General features: G+C 31.5%; 2 protein-coding genes and 2 pseudogenes across 3 annotated transcripts; 2 read left to right on the forward strand and 2 right to left on the reverse strand.

Moving 5' to 3' along the window:
• The first annotated feature begins 305 nt into the window (after positions 1–305).
• LOC110267564 (aluminum-activated malate transporter 14-like) lies at positions 306–1,324 on the forward strand (annotated as a pseudogene).
• A 947-nt stretch (positions 1,325–2,271) lies between these two features.
• Positions 2,272–8,706, forward strand: LOC107622945 (serine decarboxylase). Of its 2 annotated transcripts, none has more exons than XM_016325025.3 (6): positions 2,272–2,507; positions 5,783–6,087; positions 6,925–7,156; positions 7,238–7,431; positions 7,517–7,653; positions 8,007–8,706. In XM_016325025.3, exons 2-6 carry the CDS (start codon positions 5,808–5,810, stop codon positions 8,577–8,579), a joined length of 1,416 nt encoding a protein of 471 aa, XP_016180511.1. In that variant the 5' UTR covers positions 2,272–2,507; positions 5,783–5,807; the 3' UTR covers positions 8,580–8,706. The 2 variants fall into 2 exon arrangements, with proteins under 2 accessions (XP_016180511.1, XP_016180510.1); XM_016325024.3 differs by lacking the exon at positions 2,272–2,507 and adding an exon at positions 4,502–5,140.
• Positions 2,531–3,679, reverse strand: LOC107620099 (transcription factor bHLH51-like; annotated as a pseudogene).
• Positions 8,707–14,003: 5,297 nt separating the features above from the next.
• LOC107621736 (vacuolar iron transporter homolog 4-like) lies at positions 14,004–14,945 on the reverse strand. The gene has a single exon (XM_016323748.3). The coding sequence runs from the start codon at positions 14,869–14,871 to the stop codon at positions 14,224–14,226; it is 648 nt and encodes a 215-aa protein (XP_016179234.1). The 5' UTR covers positions 14,872–14,945; the 3' UTR covers positions 14,004–14,223.
• Between the last annotated feature and the right edge of the window lie 2,123 nt (positions 14,946–17,068).

Genomic DNA, 17,068 nt, shown 5'->3' on the forward strand with positions numbered 1-17,068 from the left:
GATCTTAGCTTATTCATATATATATATATATATGGAACAGGAGTGATGATTTTATGTAATTATATATTTTTGTTAATGAGGTTTGCCTCCACTTGATCTATTAGTGTAATTCTTCCAAAATAAATAAAGAAAAGGAAGAAGATTTAATTGAAAAGGATAATTAATGAGTGATGATTAAGTGTTTTAGAATAACAGTTTTGCACTTCATAAAAAAAATGATAAAATATTACTTTTTATTTTATTTAAAATAAACACCCATTTTTTAAAATTTAATTTGTATATATAAATATATTGGTTGTGTTGTGATGGGTGCAGGAGCAATTTTATGCAAAGGGCTGAATAGAGGATTAGGGACACTGTTAGCAAGGTCTTTGGCATTTATTGTTGGATATATTGCAAATGCATGTAGTAGGGTGGTTCAAGCTATTTTCATTGGGGCTGCAGTTTTTCTTATAGGTATATACTTTAATAATGGTTGTGACAATTGAGTAGCAAGAAGGTTGTGATGACTAATAATTTTGAGGTTTATTTTGTTATCCTTGAGCCAGGAGCTGTAGCTACTTATACAAGGTTCTTTCCCTATATAAAGAAGAACTATGACTATGGCATAATCATATTCCTCTTGACCTTCAACTTGATTACGGTGTCAAGCTATAGGGTTGACAATGTATTGAAGATTGCACATGACAGAATCTACACCATTGCTATAGGCTGTGGCATTTGCCTCCTCATGAGTTTGCTCATATTCTCAATTGGTCAGGGGAAGATCTCCATAATTCAACAGTTTACAAGCTTGAAGGCCTAGAAAAATCACTAGAAGGTGATATATATATATATATATACAATCAATTGATAATTTGCCATAATTAGCACTTAACCATGCTGAGATATGTTGCAGCTTGTGTGAATGAATATTTTTATGGAGAAATTGAAGCCTCTGGAGAGGACAAATCGTCTGAAGATCCAATATACAAAGGCTATAAAGCTGTTTTGGATTCAAAATCCTCTGATGAAATGTTGGCAAGTCCATTTAATCATTCCTTGGTTCATTATTCCAATGAAGTATTGATGATAGAAGATCTTCTAGTAATTTAGATAGGCATTACATGCAAGTTGGGAGCCAAGGCATTCATGTCACAGATTTCCATGGCAGCAGTATGTTAAAGTTGGAGCTGTTCTTCGCCAATTCGGATACACTGTGGTTGCTTTAATGGCTGTTTGAGAACAGAAATTCAGGTAATGCATCAGTAATTTCATAAGTTTGAGCTTTAAATCTCAATGACAGAGTGATATTGACAGTTTAAGGGAGTTGCTCCTGCCATAAACTTTTTTGTATATCGTGTTGTATTGTTAATATTGGGTATTACTCTAATGAGCTTGGCATCCTTAAGCAAATAAGCACTCTATAAGCAAATAATTAAAATGAACATGATTTTCTTTCAGGAGGCAAAAATTGGGCATGAAAATAAGCACTCTAGAAGCAAATAATCAAGACAAAAGAAGGATTGGAGTGAGGACAGATTATCATGACAAAGTACACCAAAAACTATGATTGAGATTTTATGTATTAAGAGCTATATGTTAAGACATTTATAATTAAAAAATTATGTTATGTTAGATACTTTATTTGTATAGAGGTGATTACTTTTTATTTTTAATACTAAAATAATATATTATGTTTAGTACATTGTTTATGAGTTATATAATATTTTGTTTATGAATATTGATTTTTTGTTATTGAAAAAATTTAATAAGAAATTATTTGTTTAATTTGATAAAAATGACGGTTAAAATTTGTCTTTGTAAATGATAAAAATGTCACTTTTATTCAGTAAAAAGGGCAGTTTGTAACTATCATTTTAAACAATATAAAATGCCATTTTAATTCGGTAAAAATGGCGGTTTCAAACGCCATTTTAACCAACTAAAACTACTATTTTAACCAACCAAAATGCTGTTTTGTCAGGGTAAAAACGGCGGTTTGTAACCACTAAACCGCAAAAAAACCGAACAATTCTGAAAACCGGATCGGACTGACCGGTTCAATTGGAAAACCGGAAACTAGTTATTTAGCCGGTCCGGGTAACGTAAAAAACCACTTGGTAAAAAATCGGTGAAAAAACCGGTCGAACCGAAAGAACCGTTCAGTTTTTTTGCGGTTTAGTGGTTTGCAACTTCACTAGCCAAACGACGTCGTTTTGGCTTTTTTTAAAAAAAAAAAAAAAAAAAAAAAAGGCGTACGCAAAAGTCCCAAAGCACTAACCCTAATCTGAGTAACCCCCCATTCTCCCCTTTCTTCCCCTCCCCAAGTGCATTGGGCGCCAGCCTCCATTCACCCACGAAGGCCACGAGTGCCACCCACAGCCACTCACAGCAGCCGCGACCACCACTGGCCGAGCCCGCCTCCTCGTCGCCGAAAGTCACCTAGCCCGCCTCCTCATTCGCCACCCACAACCATCCACAGCAGCCGCGACCACCACCGGCCGAGCCTGCCTCCTCATTCGCTGGTAAGACTCTGTTCCTGTCTCCTCTATGCTGCCTTCTTGATTTTGGATTTTGATTTTCTGAGGTTCTGTGAGCTCGCCTGTTCTATGCTGCCTTCTTGATTTTGGATTCTGATTTTCTGATGTTTTTTATTTTGAGTATGTTTTGCTGCTTCTGTTAGCTGTTTGCTGCTTCTGAATATGTTCTGATCTTGATTTATGAGCCTCAACCCTTTTAGGACTTGAATGAGTTCACTGAAAAGTTCTGGTCTATCATCACAGCAAACTGAAATTACAATGTTGTGCTTCAGTATCTTCACTTTAGCATAGCCTTTCATCTTGATCAGGGTCACACTCTATTATTGTTACTTCATCAGTTTCACTTGGAACTGTGATGCTTTTGCTCACATCCATCGCTTTTCGCTTTAGATCCTTCACATGATCTACTACACTCCCTAGTAATGCAGCCTTGTCCATCTGCATCCGCAACAAAACTTAATTAATTTGATTCTGCTTTTGTAGTATTCAGTCGGGCATAATTCAAAGTTGAACTTATATTACTCTTACACTTATAGTTGAATTGATTTTGAAAGCATAATCAATTATGGAATTTATGCAGTCTAGAAAACAAAAACATGTATAGCTTCTCTAGTTCTCTATCTATCAAGGTTGATGAAGTAGAATTCAAATGCTTTAAGTTCTATCATGGAACCTATTAAAGCTATTAATAGCATAAACTAATGATACCTTGCATATCATGTCATTTTCCTAAGGTAGGTAATTTCTATTTTCTTGCTAGAATTCAAGGGGTGAAAAAGAAAATCTAAACTTTGAATAGCATAACTGATAGAAGTAAAAGTAAACAATATGCTTTGCCAAAAAGGAGAGAAGTAACTAACTATGTCTATGACAATATTGGAATATGAATTTTTGAAAAACAATATTACCTTATCAGACTTAGGAATCAGTTTTCTAAGAGTTGCAAGCTGTGCATTGATCCTGTCCCTTCTTCTTTTCTCTGCTTGGCTATGGCTCTTAGAAGCACTTGCAGCTCTATCTTCTGGAAACCCTTCAAAGGCTAAAGGCCATGGATATTGGAATTGAAGAGAGGCAAAGGCTGAGTCATAGGCATGAGGCACTATCTGTGTTGGTACTGAAAAGGAAGAATTATTGTTATTGTTTGGTGCAGAGTAATGGATAATTTATTATGTGAAATATTAAATTTTATTAAGTTAGAAATTATTGAATTTATATACTTAAGATTATTTTAAGTTTTTTAATAATTTTATTTAATATTTAATTAAACCGGTTGAACCTCAGTTGAATTCCGGTCGAACCAATGAACCATTGAACCAGTGATTTCACCGGTTTATTGACCGGTCCGGTTCTCGCAACCTTTAAACACATCTACATTGTTACTTTATATTTTATATGAATAAGTAAACATCTGCGCTAACATAAATAAACATGTATAATATATGAAAATAAACAAAACTTAAGTGATATTAAGAAAAACAAAAAGTAAACATTTAATAGATAGAGAAATAAAAATATAAAGATATTAAAAATAACATAACCAAAATATTTTTGAAGTTGCTATTTTAATTATTTTTATTTTAATGAGTAAAAATTTATAAAACTAAGCACTTAAATTAATTTTTAAAGAACTTTTTTTGGTGACTATTTTTAAAGAACTTTAAATTAGACAGCTTAATTTTCAATAAATTTTTATTATTATAAAAATCTTCAAAAATTATTTTGATTAGACAAATTATTATTATTCTTAATAAAATTTTTAATATGCATATGAAATAAATAATTTTTTATTGGAGAAATATGATCATGCTTTATTAATGGTGGATTATTATTATGATGAGTGAAATCCATCACACTATTTGCTTTAACCATCTCCAATGCCCCAGGACAATCTTCAATGTCATTCAGCAACAACCCTAAATTGTCCTCAACTAAAAGCTTCACCCACAATCTCTTCCATCCCATTCATAGTATCAATATCACCAAATCATTTTTTTTTTGACAGAGACCAACAGCCCAGCCCAACTCCAAAACCGACCCGAAACCAACCCGCTCTCCACCCCCTATGCGCGAGAGAGGCTGAACCTGTTGGCCTTCACTGCAGCTTCATCTCCTCAGCAACGCAGCGCGATGATCGGACTGCATCTTCAACCTCGCCGTCGACGACATCCCGTCTCCCAGCAGCGCCAATCCGCGTCTTTGTTGACTCACCGTCATTCTAACCGCAGTTGACACTTCGCTTGTCTCGCCTTTCCGCAACGCAATGTCGCTATCTCCGCCGTTCTACCAACAAAACTAGGCCTTGCAATCATACTCCAGGGTTTTAGATTCGGCTGGCCCCAAATTATCAACATGCACCAACGGTCCTCATGGGTTTGAATCTGGGGCAGTGGCCTTCCGGGTCCCGGGTTGGATCTGTCCGGCCAGACCCAAAATTAACAAAAAAAATAACTCTCAGACACATGCAGTGTGCGTGAAAGCGCGTGACTCACGAAAAGCAACTAGCTAATAGCTATAAATGGCGGCATTCACCTCGTCGCGCTCTCTCTCTCTCTGTCGCCCCCCAATTTTCTCGCATCATCAGCTTCCTTTGTCCCTCCTTTAATTAATCTCACGCTCCGGTCAGTGATTCCTCTTCTCTTAGATCTATCTCCTTCTCCTCCTCTCAATTCACTCTTCTTTTCGCGTTCCGACATTTTCCTCTGTCTCCTTCATTTTTTCCCTTTCCGTATTTCGTTTCTATGAATTTTGTGGATTTAGCTGTACTTTGAACATTTCCTCTTCAAATTTGCATCGTACTTGCCTGAGTTAGTGAGTTTATATATTTAAATCTTGCTTTCTGAATTTATCCATTTCGGGAATTGTGCAATGCATGTACAGTGTGTTTCGTTTCGTTTTGTTTTGGTCAGCTTCCTTTGGCAATTATTTTGACATTAAAAAGTGTACTGTAGAGATATTAATATATTGAGCAATAATGAATGCTGCAGAAATAACGGATCAAGGATTTGTGTCATAAATCTCTGTGATATTCATTTATGTCATAATTTTTATATTCTGTACATAAATGACTCAAAGTAATGTATATGAAATGAAGAGATTTGTGTGAGTTTCCTGTATTGGTGGTAATCGTGATTTGGTCTGGCATCCTTTTTTTTGTGTATAGAAATTGGAAAATGCTTTCACTAAAAGGAAAATAGGGATGGCTGCTTTATTTAACCATGGACTTTGTTGCTCAATTCACTCCTGGACTCCATCTCTTACAGGTAATCTTGTGTTGCGAGCAGCAAAATGGTTGGAAGTGGCCATTTGGGCGCCAACGGAACAGTTGAACCATTGCCCGAGGATTTTGATGCGTCAGCTGTGATCAAAGAACCTGTGCCACCCACAGTTGCAGAAAGTGAGAACGTGAAAAGAGCTATTGTACTGGGAAAAAATGTTCACACACTGTGTCTAGAAGTTACAGAACCTGATGCAGATGATGAGATTACTGGGGAAAGGGATGCTTACATGGCAAGTGTATTGTCCAAATACAAAAAATCATTGACTGAAAGGACAAAACATCATTTAGGTTTGACAGCATTTGCTCTTTTAATCTTATGCTTTCTTGATTGCATTTACCTTGTTGCATTTAGCACATAGCAAATGCTTCATGATAGGATATCATCGTTGCTTTTGTTTGTTCCAACTAGTATTTCTGTAATTCTGTTCATTTCTATGCAACTTTCGGCCCTGTGATTTCTGACTTGACATACAAAAAAGTTTGTTAACTTGATGGTATACAATACTTGGCACCAACTTATACTACATGTTTAACCTCACCTGCTTCCCTGTTATTCTCTGTTTGCCTAGTATTCCAGCTGCTGAGTTTTTATTGCTACGTTTTTCTAATTATCCAGGTGGTTTTATTTGAACACAACAAATATAATGTAACATTTTTTAATTTTTGATTCAAAAAACAAAGTGCTTAAAAATCATAATTGAGATTTGATAGTGTCCGTGCATACAAACTTGTTCGTTGTCCAACCCACAATGTGCGTTTTAGTTATCCTTCATTTGTAGTTGAGATTGTTTTATGTTTAATGTTTTGGCGAAGAATGAGATGCATTTGAGGCTGCTGTGCCTGTGTGAGGAAGTAGATGAAGCATTCAATCACGTATAACAGAAGAAGTCTTCCTGTCTATTACATGAAGAGTGTTTTTTTCACTAGTTAGAGGGAAACAAAAAATGTTTATGATCCATTACAGTTCATTAATGCATCTATATTATTCTGGCTTCCATTTTGTGCAAAAATTACCTAGAAGATGTGTAGCTTTTCAAGGCCTATATTCATTCTTTTAACCTATGGAGCTTATAGGCTATTTCATATAGTCATATACTCATGTAATTTGTGAACAATCTATGCCAGGTTACCCCTATAATTTGGATTTCGACTACGGTGCACTCTCTCAACTTCAGCACTTCTCCATAAACAACCTGGGAGATCCATTCATTGAAAGCAATTATGGAGTCCACTCCCGGCAGTTTGAAGTTGGTGTTTTGGACTGGTTTGCCCGGTTATGGGAAATAGAGAAAGATGAGTACTGGGGCTATATGACAAACTGTGGTACTGAGGGCAATCTCCATGGCATCCTAGTTGGGTTAGTTTTAAGTTTGACTTTATTCAACATTTTGCAAATTTGGAAAGAACACGATTATATTGTTAAATATGACATTTGCAGGAGAGAGGTCCTTCCGGATGGGATTTTGTACGCCTCACAAGAATCACATTATTCTGTATTTAAAGCTGCACGTATGTACAGAATGGATTGTGTGAAGATTGCAACTCTTCATACCGGAGAGATTGATTGTAATGATTTTAAGGCCAAGCTGCTTCTTCACAAAGATAAGCCAGCTATTGTAAATGTGAACATAGGCAAGTTTCTTTATCTCTATTGCCCCTCCTCTCCCGCCCTTTTTTTACTTTGCTGATGTTGACTCATACAGATGGAACTTTGCAGGTACAACTGTCAAAGGAGCAGTGGATGATCTTGATCTGGTGATAAAGACACTTGAAGATATTGGATTTTCACGTGACAAATTCTACATCCATTGTGATGGGGCCTTGTTTGGTCTCATGATGCCTTTTGTGAAACTTGTAAGTTTCTCTTGTTCACGGTACCAGAAATCTTTAAACTTCAGACATGTGCTGTTGAAGTCATATTTGCTATCCCTCTGTTATCTAATTGGAACTCCTATGTATTATTCTACTTTTGTTGTAATTCGTTGTTTTCCATGTCAGCAAATAGCATTTTGGTTCTTGCACATAACCTTGTCTATGCTATTATAGCTCATTGTTGTTTGTCTTGCATTTAACAATTTACAAGTTTAATTGCTTGCCAAAACAAGATTTGAGACCAATTCCTTTAGTGATGTACATCTTGCCATCTTATTTTTGAGTTTGTTTTATATAAGCAATGATGTTGATTATTCTGTATTCTGCAATATCAGGCACCAAAAGTTTCTTTTAAGAAGCCCATTGGTAGTGTTAGTGTTTCTGGCCACAAATTTGTGGGGTGCCCAATGCCTTGTGGTGTTCAGATAACAAGATTGGAGCATATCAATGTTCTTTCCAATAATGTAGAATACCTTGCTTCTAGGGATGCCACAATCATGGGTAGCCGGAATGGCCATGCTCCCATATTCCTTTGGTATACGCTTAACCGGAAAGGATACAGAGGTTTCCAGAAAGAAGTGCAGAAATGCCTGAGGAATGCACACTACTTCAAGGACCGCCTTAGGGAGGCCGGAGTTGGTGCAATGCTTAATGAGCTGAGCAGCACAGTTGTGTTTGAGAGGCCACATGATGAGGAGTTTGTACGGAAGTGGCAGTTGGCATGCCAGGGAAACATAGCACATGTGGTGGTGATGCCAAATGTCACTAAGGGTAAGCTTGATGATTTTCTGAACGAGCTTGTGGAGAAGCGCGCTCAATGGTTCAAAGATGGCAAGTTTCAACAATATTGCATTGCCTCAGAAGTGGGTGAAACCTGTTGTCTTTGCCCTTTGCACAAGGGCAAGTGAAAGTTGTAACAGGTTCCCAATCTTGGGTTCAAGGTTTTAGTTGGTTTATGGTGGGGCATATATGTATCCATGTTTTATCGAGATTTTGATGCACTTGATAATCTATTGGTTTCCCCTATTATTGACATTTTTATTTGCACTTGATAGTAATTAGTTCGCAGATAATTTTTAGATATTAGCTTGTTCCCAACATTCATTCAGAAAATTTATCTATCTTATATATTAACTATTTAGGAGAAATAAAACAAACTATTGATGGTGGATTAAATTATGATACTTTGAAAATTTTGTAAGCATAAAATATTATAAAAATCACCTGAGAATTAAAATGTTAAAATGCATTCTTAAGAAACTAATTATTGTAATTTTATAGAACATCATTTGATAATCAAAATTTCAAAACGCACATATGTTAAAATACTAGCATGGAATAACACTTAGTGCTTGTTTGGGCACTATTATTTTGATAAAAAAAAATTGTAAAAATTTTTTATTTTTATTTTTTAGTGTATTTATCCAATTTTTAGTAGTAAAAGTAAAAGCACTAGAAAATTAAAAAAAAAATCTTTTTTGAAAAGTTGTAATCTACATCTTTTTTTAAAAGATTTTTTTTCCTTAAAAAAATATGTTTTTCATGTAATAAATAAACAAAAAAGTACTTTTATATTGTTATACCCAAACATAATTGATAAATAAAAAGATATATTTGCATGAAATATCCAAACATAAAATTACTTTTACTTTTTTCATAAGATCTTTTAAAAAATGATAACTAAAAAAAATTTTTTTTTAGAAGTTCATCCAAACAAACCTTTAATTCAAGTTCATCAATATAATAAAACAGGTCATTTTTCTTTGGAAAAATCGTATTAGTACAAAAAAAAAAAGATATACAACTGACATGGATCCAGTGATCATCAATTACACAGCCTTGTTTTGCGTCAAATCTAAATTGTGGGCACTACAGTGTAACAGTAAAAAACACGCTTCTAAGTTCTAATAGTGTGTGTAATTCGTACATCTCAGATTGCACAAGAGAGCAAAGCACTTGTGATTTTTTGCTTCTTTCCTTTTAATTTTGGAACTACTCTTTTATATTTCATCATCTTTTTTAAAGAATAAAGTATGTAGTTTATTTCAATGAATTCTTCATACGTTAACATTTTCCTTTTTTGAGTGAATATCTATTGTATAACATGTATATAATAGGTCCGATCCAACACAGCAAATAAACTCTGATCTTTACTCATTAAGTAATTACAAAGATAGTAACATAACTACTCTCTCCTCAGATTATTATCCATCTATAAGTAACTATCTATACTCATCAACAAGGGAAGGATACTTAACCTAATCTCATCTAATTTCATCTCACATTATCCTTAACCTAATATCTCTTACAATCCATAATTGACTTTATTATCTAATTCCATTTTAGTTGATATTTGATTATAAAAGATTCTATTATATTATTAATTTACTAATTCCCCCAAAATTTATGCACGTAAAAAAGATGTGACATTTTATTTCTCTAGTCATAATTGCTGCTGATTATATATTCTGTCACAATCTAATTGTAATCAGATTGACTTTGGTGATCCTTTTCTTCTAATAAAAAAATAAATGGCCTGTGGATTCCGTGTGGAGAACACGTACCAAGGTTTTTTATTTTTTACTTTCAAAATGCTCAATTAATGAATGCATGATGCAAGACAAGACAATGGGTATTTGGCATATTGAATATGTTTAATGGACGGTCATGGTTAGAGAACATAACGTGTTGCTTAATCTATGCTTATTAAATAGCCTCTGGATTTATGCCAAAACAGTTTTTACTTTTTATTAGTGCAACTTCAGTAGCTAAATTAATGAAGCTGCGGTGATATAATTTAATTTTGTATATACTCGGTTAGTCACTTACATTCTGAATTATTCACTTTATATCGCTGCAACTTTGGACTCAACTGCGCCAAAAGCTCCAACTAATATTCCTTGAGATTTAATCGAAACATAATTCATTAATAAATGTATAAAAATGTTTTCGTGAATCAAAATCAGCTATTAAAATCAATCATCAATATATTTATGTATAAATATATATATATAATTTAATTTATTTTTAATATATATTTTATATTAATAATTTATTTTAGTGATTAATTTTAGTATACAAGTAGCATACTCGTATAAATGTATCATGTAGGTACCCATGGATTTGCAGTCAACCTTGGTAAAGAAAAAACTATTCCGATCCTATCATATATTGTAGTTTTCTTAAGCGCGTGAATCTCACTTTTAATTACTTTCATAATTCACATTACCTTTTTCTTTTTTCTTTTTCTTTTCAATATCAGATATCTTGATGAAATTATTAAGATGCTAGATTGCAGATTTTCATTATATAAAGGATATAAACTGTATATCAATTTAATATGTATGTCAATTTCACAATTAGATAGCTAATAAAGTTTATAATTATTGAGTTCACCTTATTTTTATTATATTATACATAATGTGCAATATATATCCCTCATATCCATATATATATTATTAATAATTTTTTCCGGGGAGAAAGGCATTATTGCTAACTTGTTTTGGGGACACTCCAACTCGATGGTGTACACATTTTGATTCTAATTTATGGAGAACTTTGTTCTTTTAATTCACCTTTTCGCTACTGTTTCAATGTTCCTTCTTTAAGTTTTCGTGTGAACAGATTCAGGTTCAGGTTATACTAAGCTATTTGACATACGCATTATGACGAACTCTTTTCACATACATGATAGGGGAATAAAGAGTTTAAGTTCCAACATAGAATTTAAATTTTATAATATGAAATGAAATACTATACATAAAGAAGAGAGATCGAGAACATATGATGATCAAAGAGATAAGAAATTAGTAGATGCATTCTAATATAATTATAATGAACGCCATTATTGTTATATGTTTATACGATATTTTTAATTTTATCCGATAATCATTCTCTTAAAATAAGAGTTTTCATCTTATTATCTAGGTTAATTAGACACTACCGTAATGAAATTGAATAGTAATATTTTTTAATATTGTATAAAGTATTATTAATCCAATTTTACCTTCCGCTAATCTTGTGTTCGTGCATAAAACATAGGCTTAACTATAAGGTGTGCTCTTATCCTGTGGTAAATATAAAAAGAAAACAGGGCTTATATATTCCATATCCAATAATAATAGTGATAATATAAATTAAACATCCCCAGTTAAACCAAGATAAATACATAAATAAAGATCCCCTGTATTATAGCATGCATGCGCAGCCCAAATGCTACCTGCTTCTTATTGCTGAGGATTCCTAATTTGTTTCATTGTTAGAAGCTTTATTACTAAGGACAGATTTTGGTAGAAGCTAAGGGGTTGGATCACCATTAATGTTTACTTGAATAATGCCACCATCTATATTACTATTACAAACGTTTTGAATCAAAGATAGATTGATTAAACTTAATTAACAATGAGTTGCATTAGAATTTATTAATCATATGATGAGTAGTCTTTTAATTTATTTTTAAAAGACTAAAGTTACAGCTATACATAATTACATATATTACTCGAATTGTGACAATATCTAAGATATAGAATAAAATTTATTGATAATAACACCTTAACCTTATGAGTAAAACTAAGTTGATGCTAAAAATCTTGATCATGTGATTCAAATAATTACTTATTTATTGACTGAAATTAGTCACAACAACATGCAATAAAAAAAAAAAGTGTCAGTAATAGTAACTTAAATTTTAATAGTACTAATGTACTTCTAATAATTTAAGATCCGAAGAATTTTATGACATATATAGAAATTAAAGAACCACATGCTGCTGTAGCAATATAAGTTTGCAAAGTCAATTTTTTACCAAATCATGCATTCTTCTCTTTAACCTTATTTATTAAATTAATTACTATTCAACTTCCAAGAAAAAAAGAGAGTTATAATTTAACTATAAAAGTACATTAGGTTGCATTAGTTTACGAGCACATAAATACTAAGATATAAATATAGAATATAAAATTATATTTGACAGGCAAAAATATAAATAAAATATTATATTTTATAATATTAAATTAATATATTTTGTATCTTTTATACCAGAAAGAATATATAGACATACATTAAAAAGAAATAATTTTTTTATTATTTTCACTATTAATTTATGATTATATTTTTTATTATATTATTTTTTTGTGTAAAAAAAATAAAATAATTAAATTTATATTATTTATTCTATATTATATTTAATTTATCAATAATCAAAATATAAAAATATTAATTTTTATATTTTTATTTTTTGTATCATATTTTTAGCGGTATGTCTTATTCTTTTCCCAAAATAAAAAAACTTTATATATCTTCTTTAGATTTGAACTAAAGTACTTCCTATATATAGCAAGAGGTTGGAATTATTGCGTGCTGAATTCCATTTCATTCACTCTTTTCTCAATTAATTATTTGAAGAATGGTATAGTATATTTATGACATAAAAACGCCGTGTTATATCATAGGGTAAAAGTTAATCCCTACAAAAGTTTAATATTAATTCTCGGGTGAATATTATGGGAGCTACTCACATAAAAATATTTAAAATATTTTTTTAAGATAATTTTTTATAATTAAAATTTAGTATATGTAATCGATTAAATTGTATCATTTTTGTTATAATTAGATCGGACAAATCAATTTGACTAAAAAATCGATGAACTAAATTTTAAATTGGTTTAAATTAATATTTTTTTATAAAAAGTGACTACAATACTTTTATTATAGAAAATAACTAAAATAATACTTATATTATATATATAAAATATTAATTTTGAGAACTCTAAATCATAATCCTTCTCTTCTCTTTATGCTGCCATAGGATTAAGATTTAGAATTTTTAAAATTAATAATAATAATAATAATAATAATAATAATAATAATAAGAGTATTTTAATTAATTATTTTTATAATAAGAATATTGTAGTTATTGTTTATAAAAAATATTAATTTAGGCCAATTCAAAAATTAATTTATCAATTTTTTGGTTAAATTAATTTGTCTAATATAATTTTGACAAAAATAGTATAATTTAATCAATTATATATATTAAATTTCAATTACTAAAAATATATATATATAAAAAAAACGTTTTAAATATCTTTATCTGAATGGCTCCAATATAACACTTTGTTTATTTGACACCAGTTTTCAACTTGGAATCAAATCTATTAATTATGAAGATTAATTATTTTAATTTTAACGATAGATATTTCTTCCAATATAATCCAGATAAAAAAAAATGGAACTTGATTCCTTACTTATGAAAAGTAATTAACAAATACTTTAACGAATCAAATATTTCAAATATAAAAGTTCTAACTAATATTATTGCATCACATCGAAAATAAAAAAATAAAATTATTCAAATATTCCTATTACCACTTTAGATTTGGTACAATACAACATGAGATAAACCATAAACATGTATAATCCTATGCATACATCAAATAAAACTATGTTACGCACTGCAAAGTTGGTGGGGAAAAAATTGCATCAAATCCAGAAGAAGATTGATCCAACGTAACTAGAGGGAGCTGGTGTTAAAAAAATATAAAGATATATAAATCAAACTCCAACATGACCAGCCAACTTGGTTAGCCCAAAAGTAACCGCCATGGCCAACCATCCTCCGATCAAGACCCTCAAAGATGACTTCACAAATGGTGCTTTCCCTAAAACAGCACCCACCCCTCCAAACACCAACAAGGCAAGGCTCACCACCGCCACCACCACCGTTAACCTCACCTTATAATCTTTTATGAAGGCGGCAGCCAGTAGGGGCACCAAGGCCCCGACTGAGAAGGCGACGGCGGAGGCGGTGGCCGCAGTATAAGGGTTAGGAAGTTTGTTTTTGTCTTGCGTGTTGCCTTCCCTCTTCATCTGCGCCAACTCGATATCATACTGGGAATAGACGGAGACAAACTCTCCAATTGCCATGCTGCAAGCTCCGGCCACCAAACCGGCAACTCCGGTGAGGATCATGGTCTTAACATCTTGTTTGACGGCTCCAACGCCCATCATGAGGGATGCTGTTGATAGCAAGCCATCGTTTGCACCCAAAACTGCAGCCCTAAGCCACTGTGCCCTCTTGGCATAGTCAAAAACCTCCACTTCCTCCGGCGTTACCTTCTCCAGATCCATGTCGAAGACCTTTGAAGACTTGGGGTTGTTGTTGGATTCAGCACAGTGAAATGGTTGGATTGTATCTGCCATTGGCTATAATAAGGTGATAAGAAATGAAATGCAAGGTGGTATTTGGTGTATAAGGTAAAAAGGTATGAGTTGGAATAATAGCAAGTGTGGTGAACACACGCCATGGATGAAAGGGTATTTATAGAATGTTAAAGTCAGTGTGTGTGGCATCTTAGCTTTCGACCATATGGCCAGGTGGGACCAGAATATAATATATATGGAATCTAATGCGTTCATACTTCCTAAAGAACCATCCATATTCATATTTTTTTGGTTTTGAAAATAAAAAGCTAGTGACATTTTTTAAAACAGTAGGTAGTGTTAGAGTGTGGCGGTTAGGTTAATTTTGTGATTTGTAATTATTAATTAAGAGAAAGTACAGGAGTTAATGAAATATTTGTACAATGTGTAAAATTGAGGTTTAGGGATGTCTGATTCAATATTAGAGATATAACTATTAGTGTTACCTTTTTTCTATCAACTTAATTTTTTGGGATGAGTGGTTTCATGACATGAGATGTTTATTATTTCTGGTATCTGATTATTCTGGATAGTAGAAATGATGTTCATTTTTTAACTCATAGCCCATTCTAACGAGATTTTTAATTAATTATTATTAATTTTTTAATGATGTGAAATTATATTTAATAATATAAAATTATATATTTTTTTATTGATTAAATGTTGACTATATTTTAATAATAATGTTATATAGTCCATAGATATTATTATTTTTTATTAGTAATAATTTATATTCATATTTATGAATAAAAATTTTATACACAATAAATATATAATTTATACTAATATATTACTAAAATTTGTACACATAAATTATATATTTATATTTTTTAAAATTTATATGTATAAATTAATAAAATTTATTTATTAAAAATAATTTAATATTTATACACGACAAAAAATAACTAAAAATTAATGGTCCCAAAAATTTCTCTTTCCAAAATTTTGGTTTTGAAAGAATAAATACTTAATCGCGCTCATCAGGCAGAGCATCGTTAAATAAACGTGTTTACTTTTCTTTAAATTATTTTACTAAAAAAATATCGAACAAGTACTTAGCACTTGTGGCTAGTTATGACTTGGATGCACTTGCTTTTTAGTTAAAATAAACAATTAGTATTTCAAGATTAGATCTTAACGTCGCCATACTCGCCAAGAGGTGTATATCATGAACTTTTACTTTTAAAAAATATATAAAATAAATACATGAGTTATTTAGTTTGTATTTTTGTCTCTATGTTTTAATTTGTAATATTTTTATTTTAGAATTTTATGAAAAAAATAGATGCAAGAATAAAAAATAGGATTTTCTATTTTTTTTTACTATTTTTTTCACAAAATAAAAAATGAAAACAATAATCAAATACTCAAATTTTGTATGTTCTTTATAAAAAAAATTTCGTTTAGTAACATTAACACGTGTCTTACGAAAATATGTTAGTTAAATCCTATATTTTATAATGACTATTGAAAGATAAGTTTTTCTTCCATTTTTCTTTATTTTGATTAAATTTAAACCATATATGTTTTTAAAAGAAAAAAATTGCCAAAAGAAGAAAAACATGCGTTACACTTTGTTATTAGGCCTTATGCCCATAATTCGTTGTTATTAGGCATTATATCCGTAATCCGTGGGTTCCACAGATTGATTAGAAGTTTAAAACGGCTATTTTTTTTTAATATTTATTAAATATGTGTAATACACTAATACGTTAATATTGAAAGTTTGGGTGTTTTTTTTTTCATATGATGTTATTTCTTTAATTAATATTAATAAAATCAAGCGGTCCGATTTGTTTGAAAAGAAAAAATAAGCTATAAATAAAAAAGTCTAATTTTAATATAATTTTTTATTTTCAAAAAACGTAAATCAAACTATCGGATTTGTGAATTGTTTTTTTTTTAAGTTAAACAACGTAAATGGACAGTAGAATTTATAGACACCACCATACAAAAAAAAATTGGTGAAAACTCACGTGCAATCGACTTCATGTGAAGTTGATACCTGACAGCCGTTAGATGATTTAACTGATTTGACTAAATTTTCATCTAACAGCTCTCAGATATCAACTTCACGTGAAGTCAACTTCACCTGAACACAAAAAAAATATAGGTACCTCCGATTTTCTAAAGGCCATAATGGTGGAAATCGCATTTCATGACTCATCTTTTTGTGATACATATTCAGATGGAGCAT

Source organism: Arachis ipaensis, chromosome B10 (genome assembly GCF_059453495.1).
Source record: "Arachis ipaensis isolate K30076 ecotype BB chromosome B10, ASM5945349v1, whole genome shotgun sequence".
Lineage (NCBI taxonomy): Eukaryota > Viridiplantae > Streptophyta > Magnoliopsida > Fabales > Fabaceae > Arachis > Arachis ipaensis.

Excerpts from the sequence above, each read along its gene's own strand:
- LOC107622945 (XM_016325025.3), top strand. The coding sequence starts at position 5,808 with ATGGTTGGAAGTGGCCATTTGGGCGCCAACGGAACAGTTGAACCATTG. Across the intron at positions 7,432-7,516 it reads TATTGTAAATGTGAACATAG|GTACAACTGTCAAAGGAGCA; the intron begins GCAAGTTTCTTT and ends GGAACTTTGCAG. Across the intron at positions 7,654-8,006 it reads TGATGCCTTTTGTGAAACTT|GCACCAAAAGTTTCTTTTAA; the intron begins GTAAGTTTCTCT and ends CTGCAATATCAG.
- LOC107621736 (XM_016323748.3), bottom strand. The coding sequence starts at position 14,871 with ATGGCAGATACAATCCAACCATTTCACTGTGCTGAATCCAACAACAAC.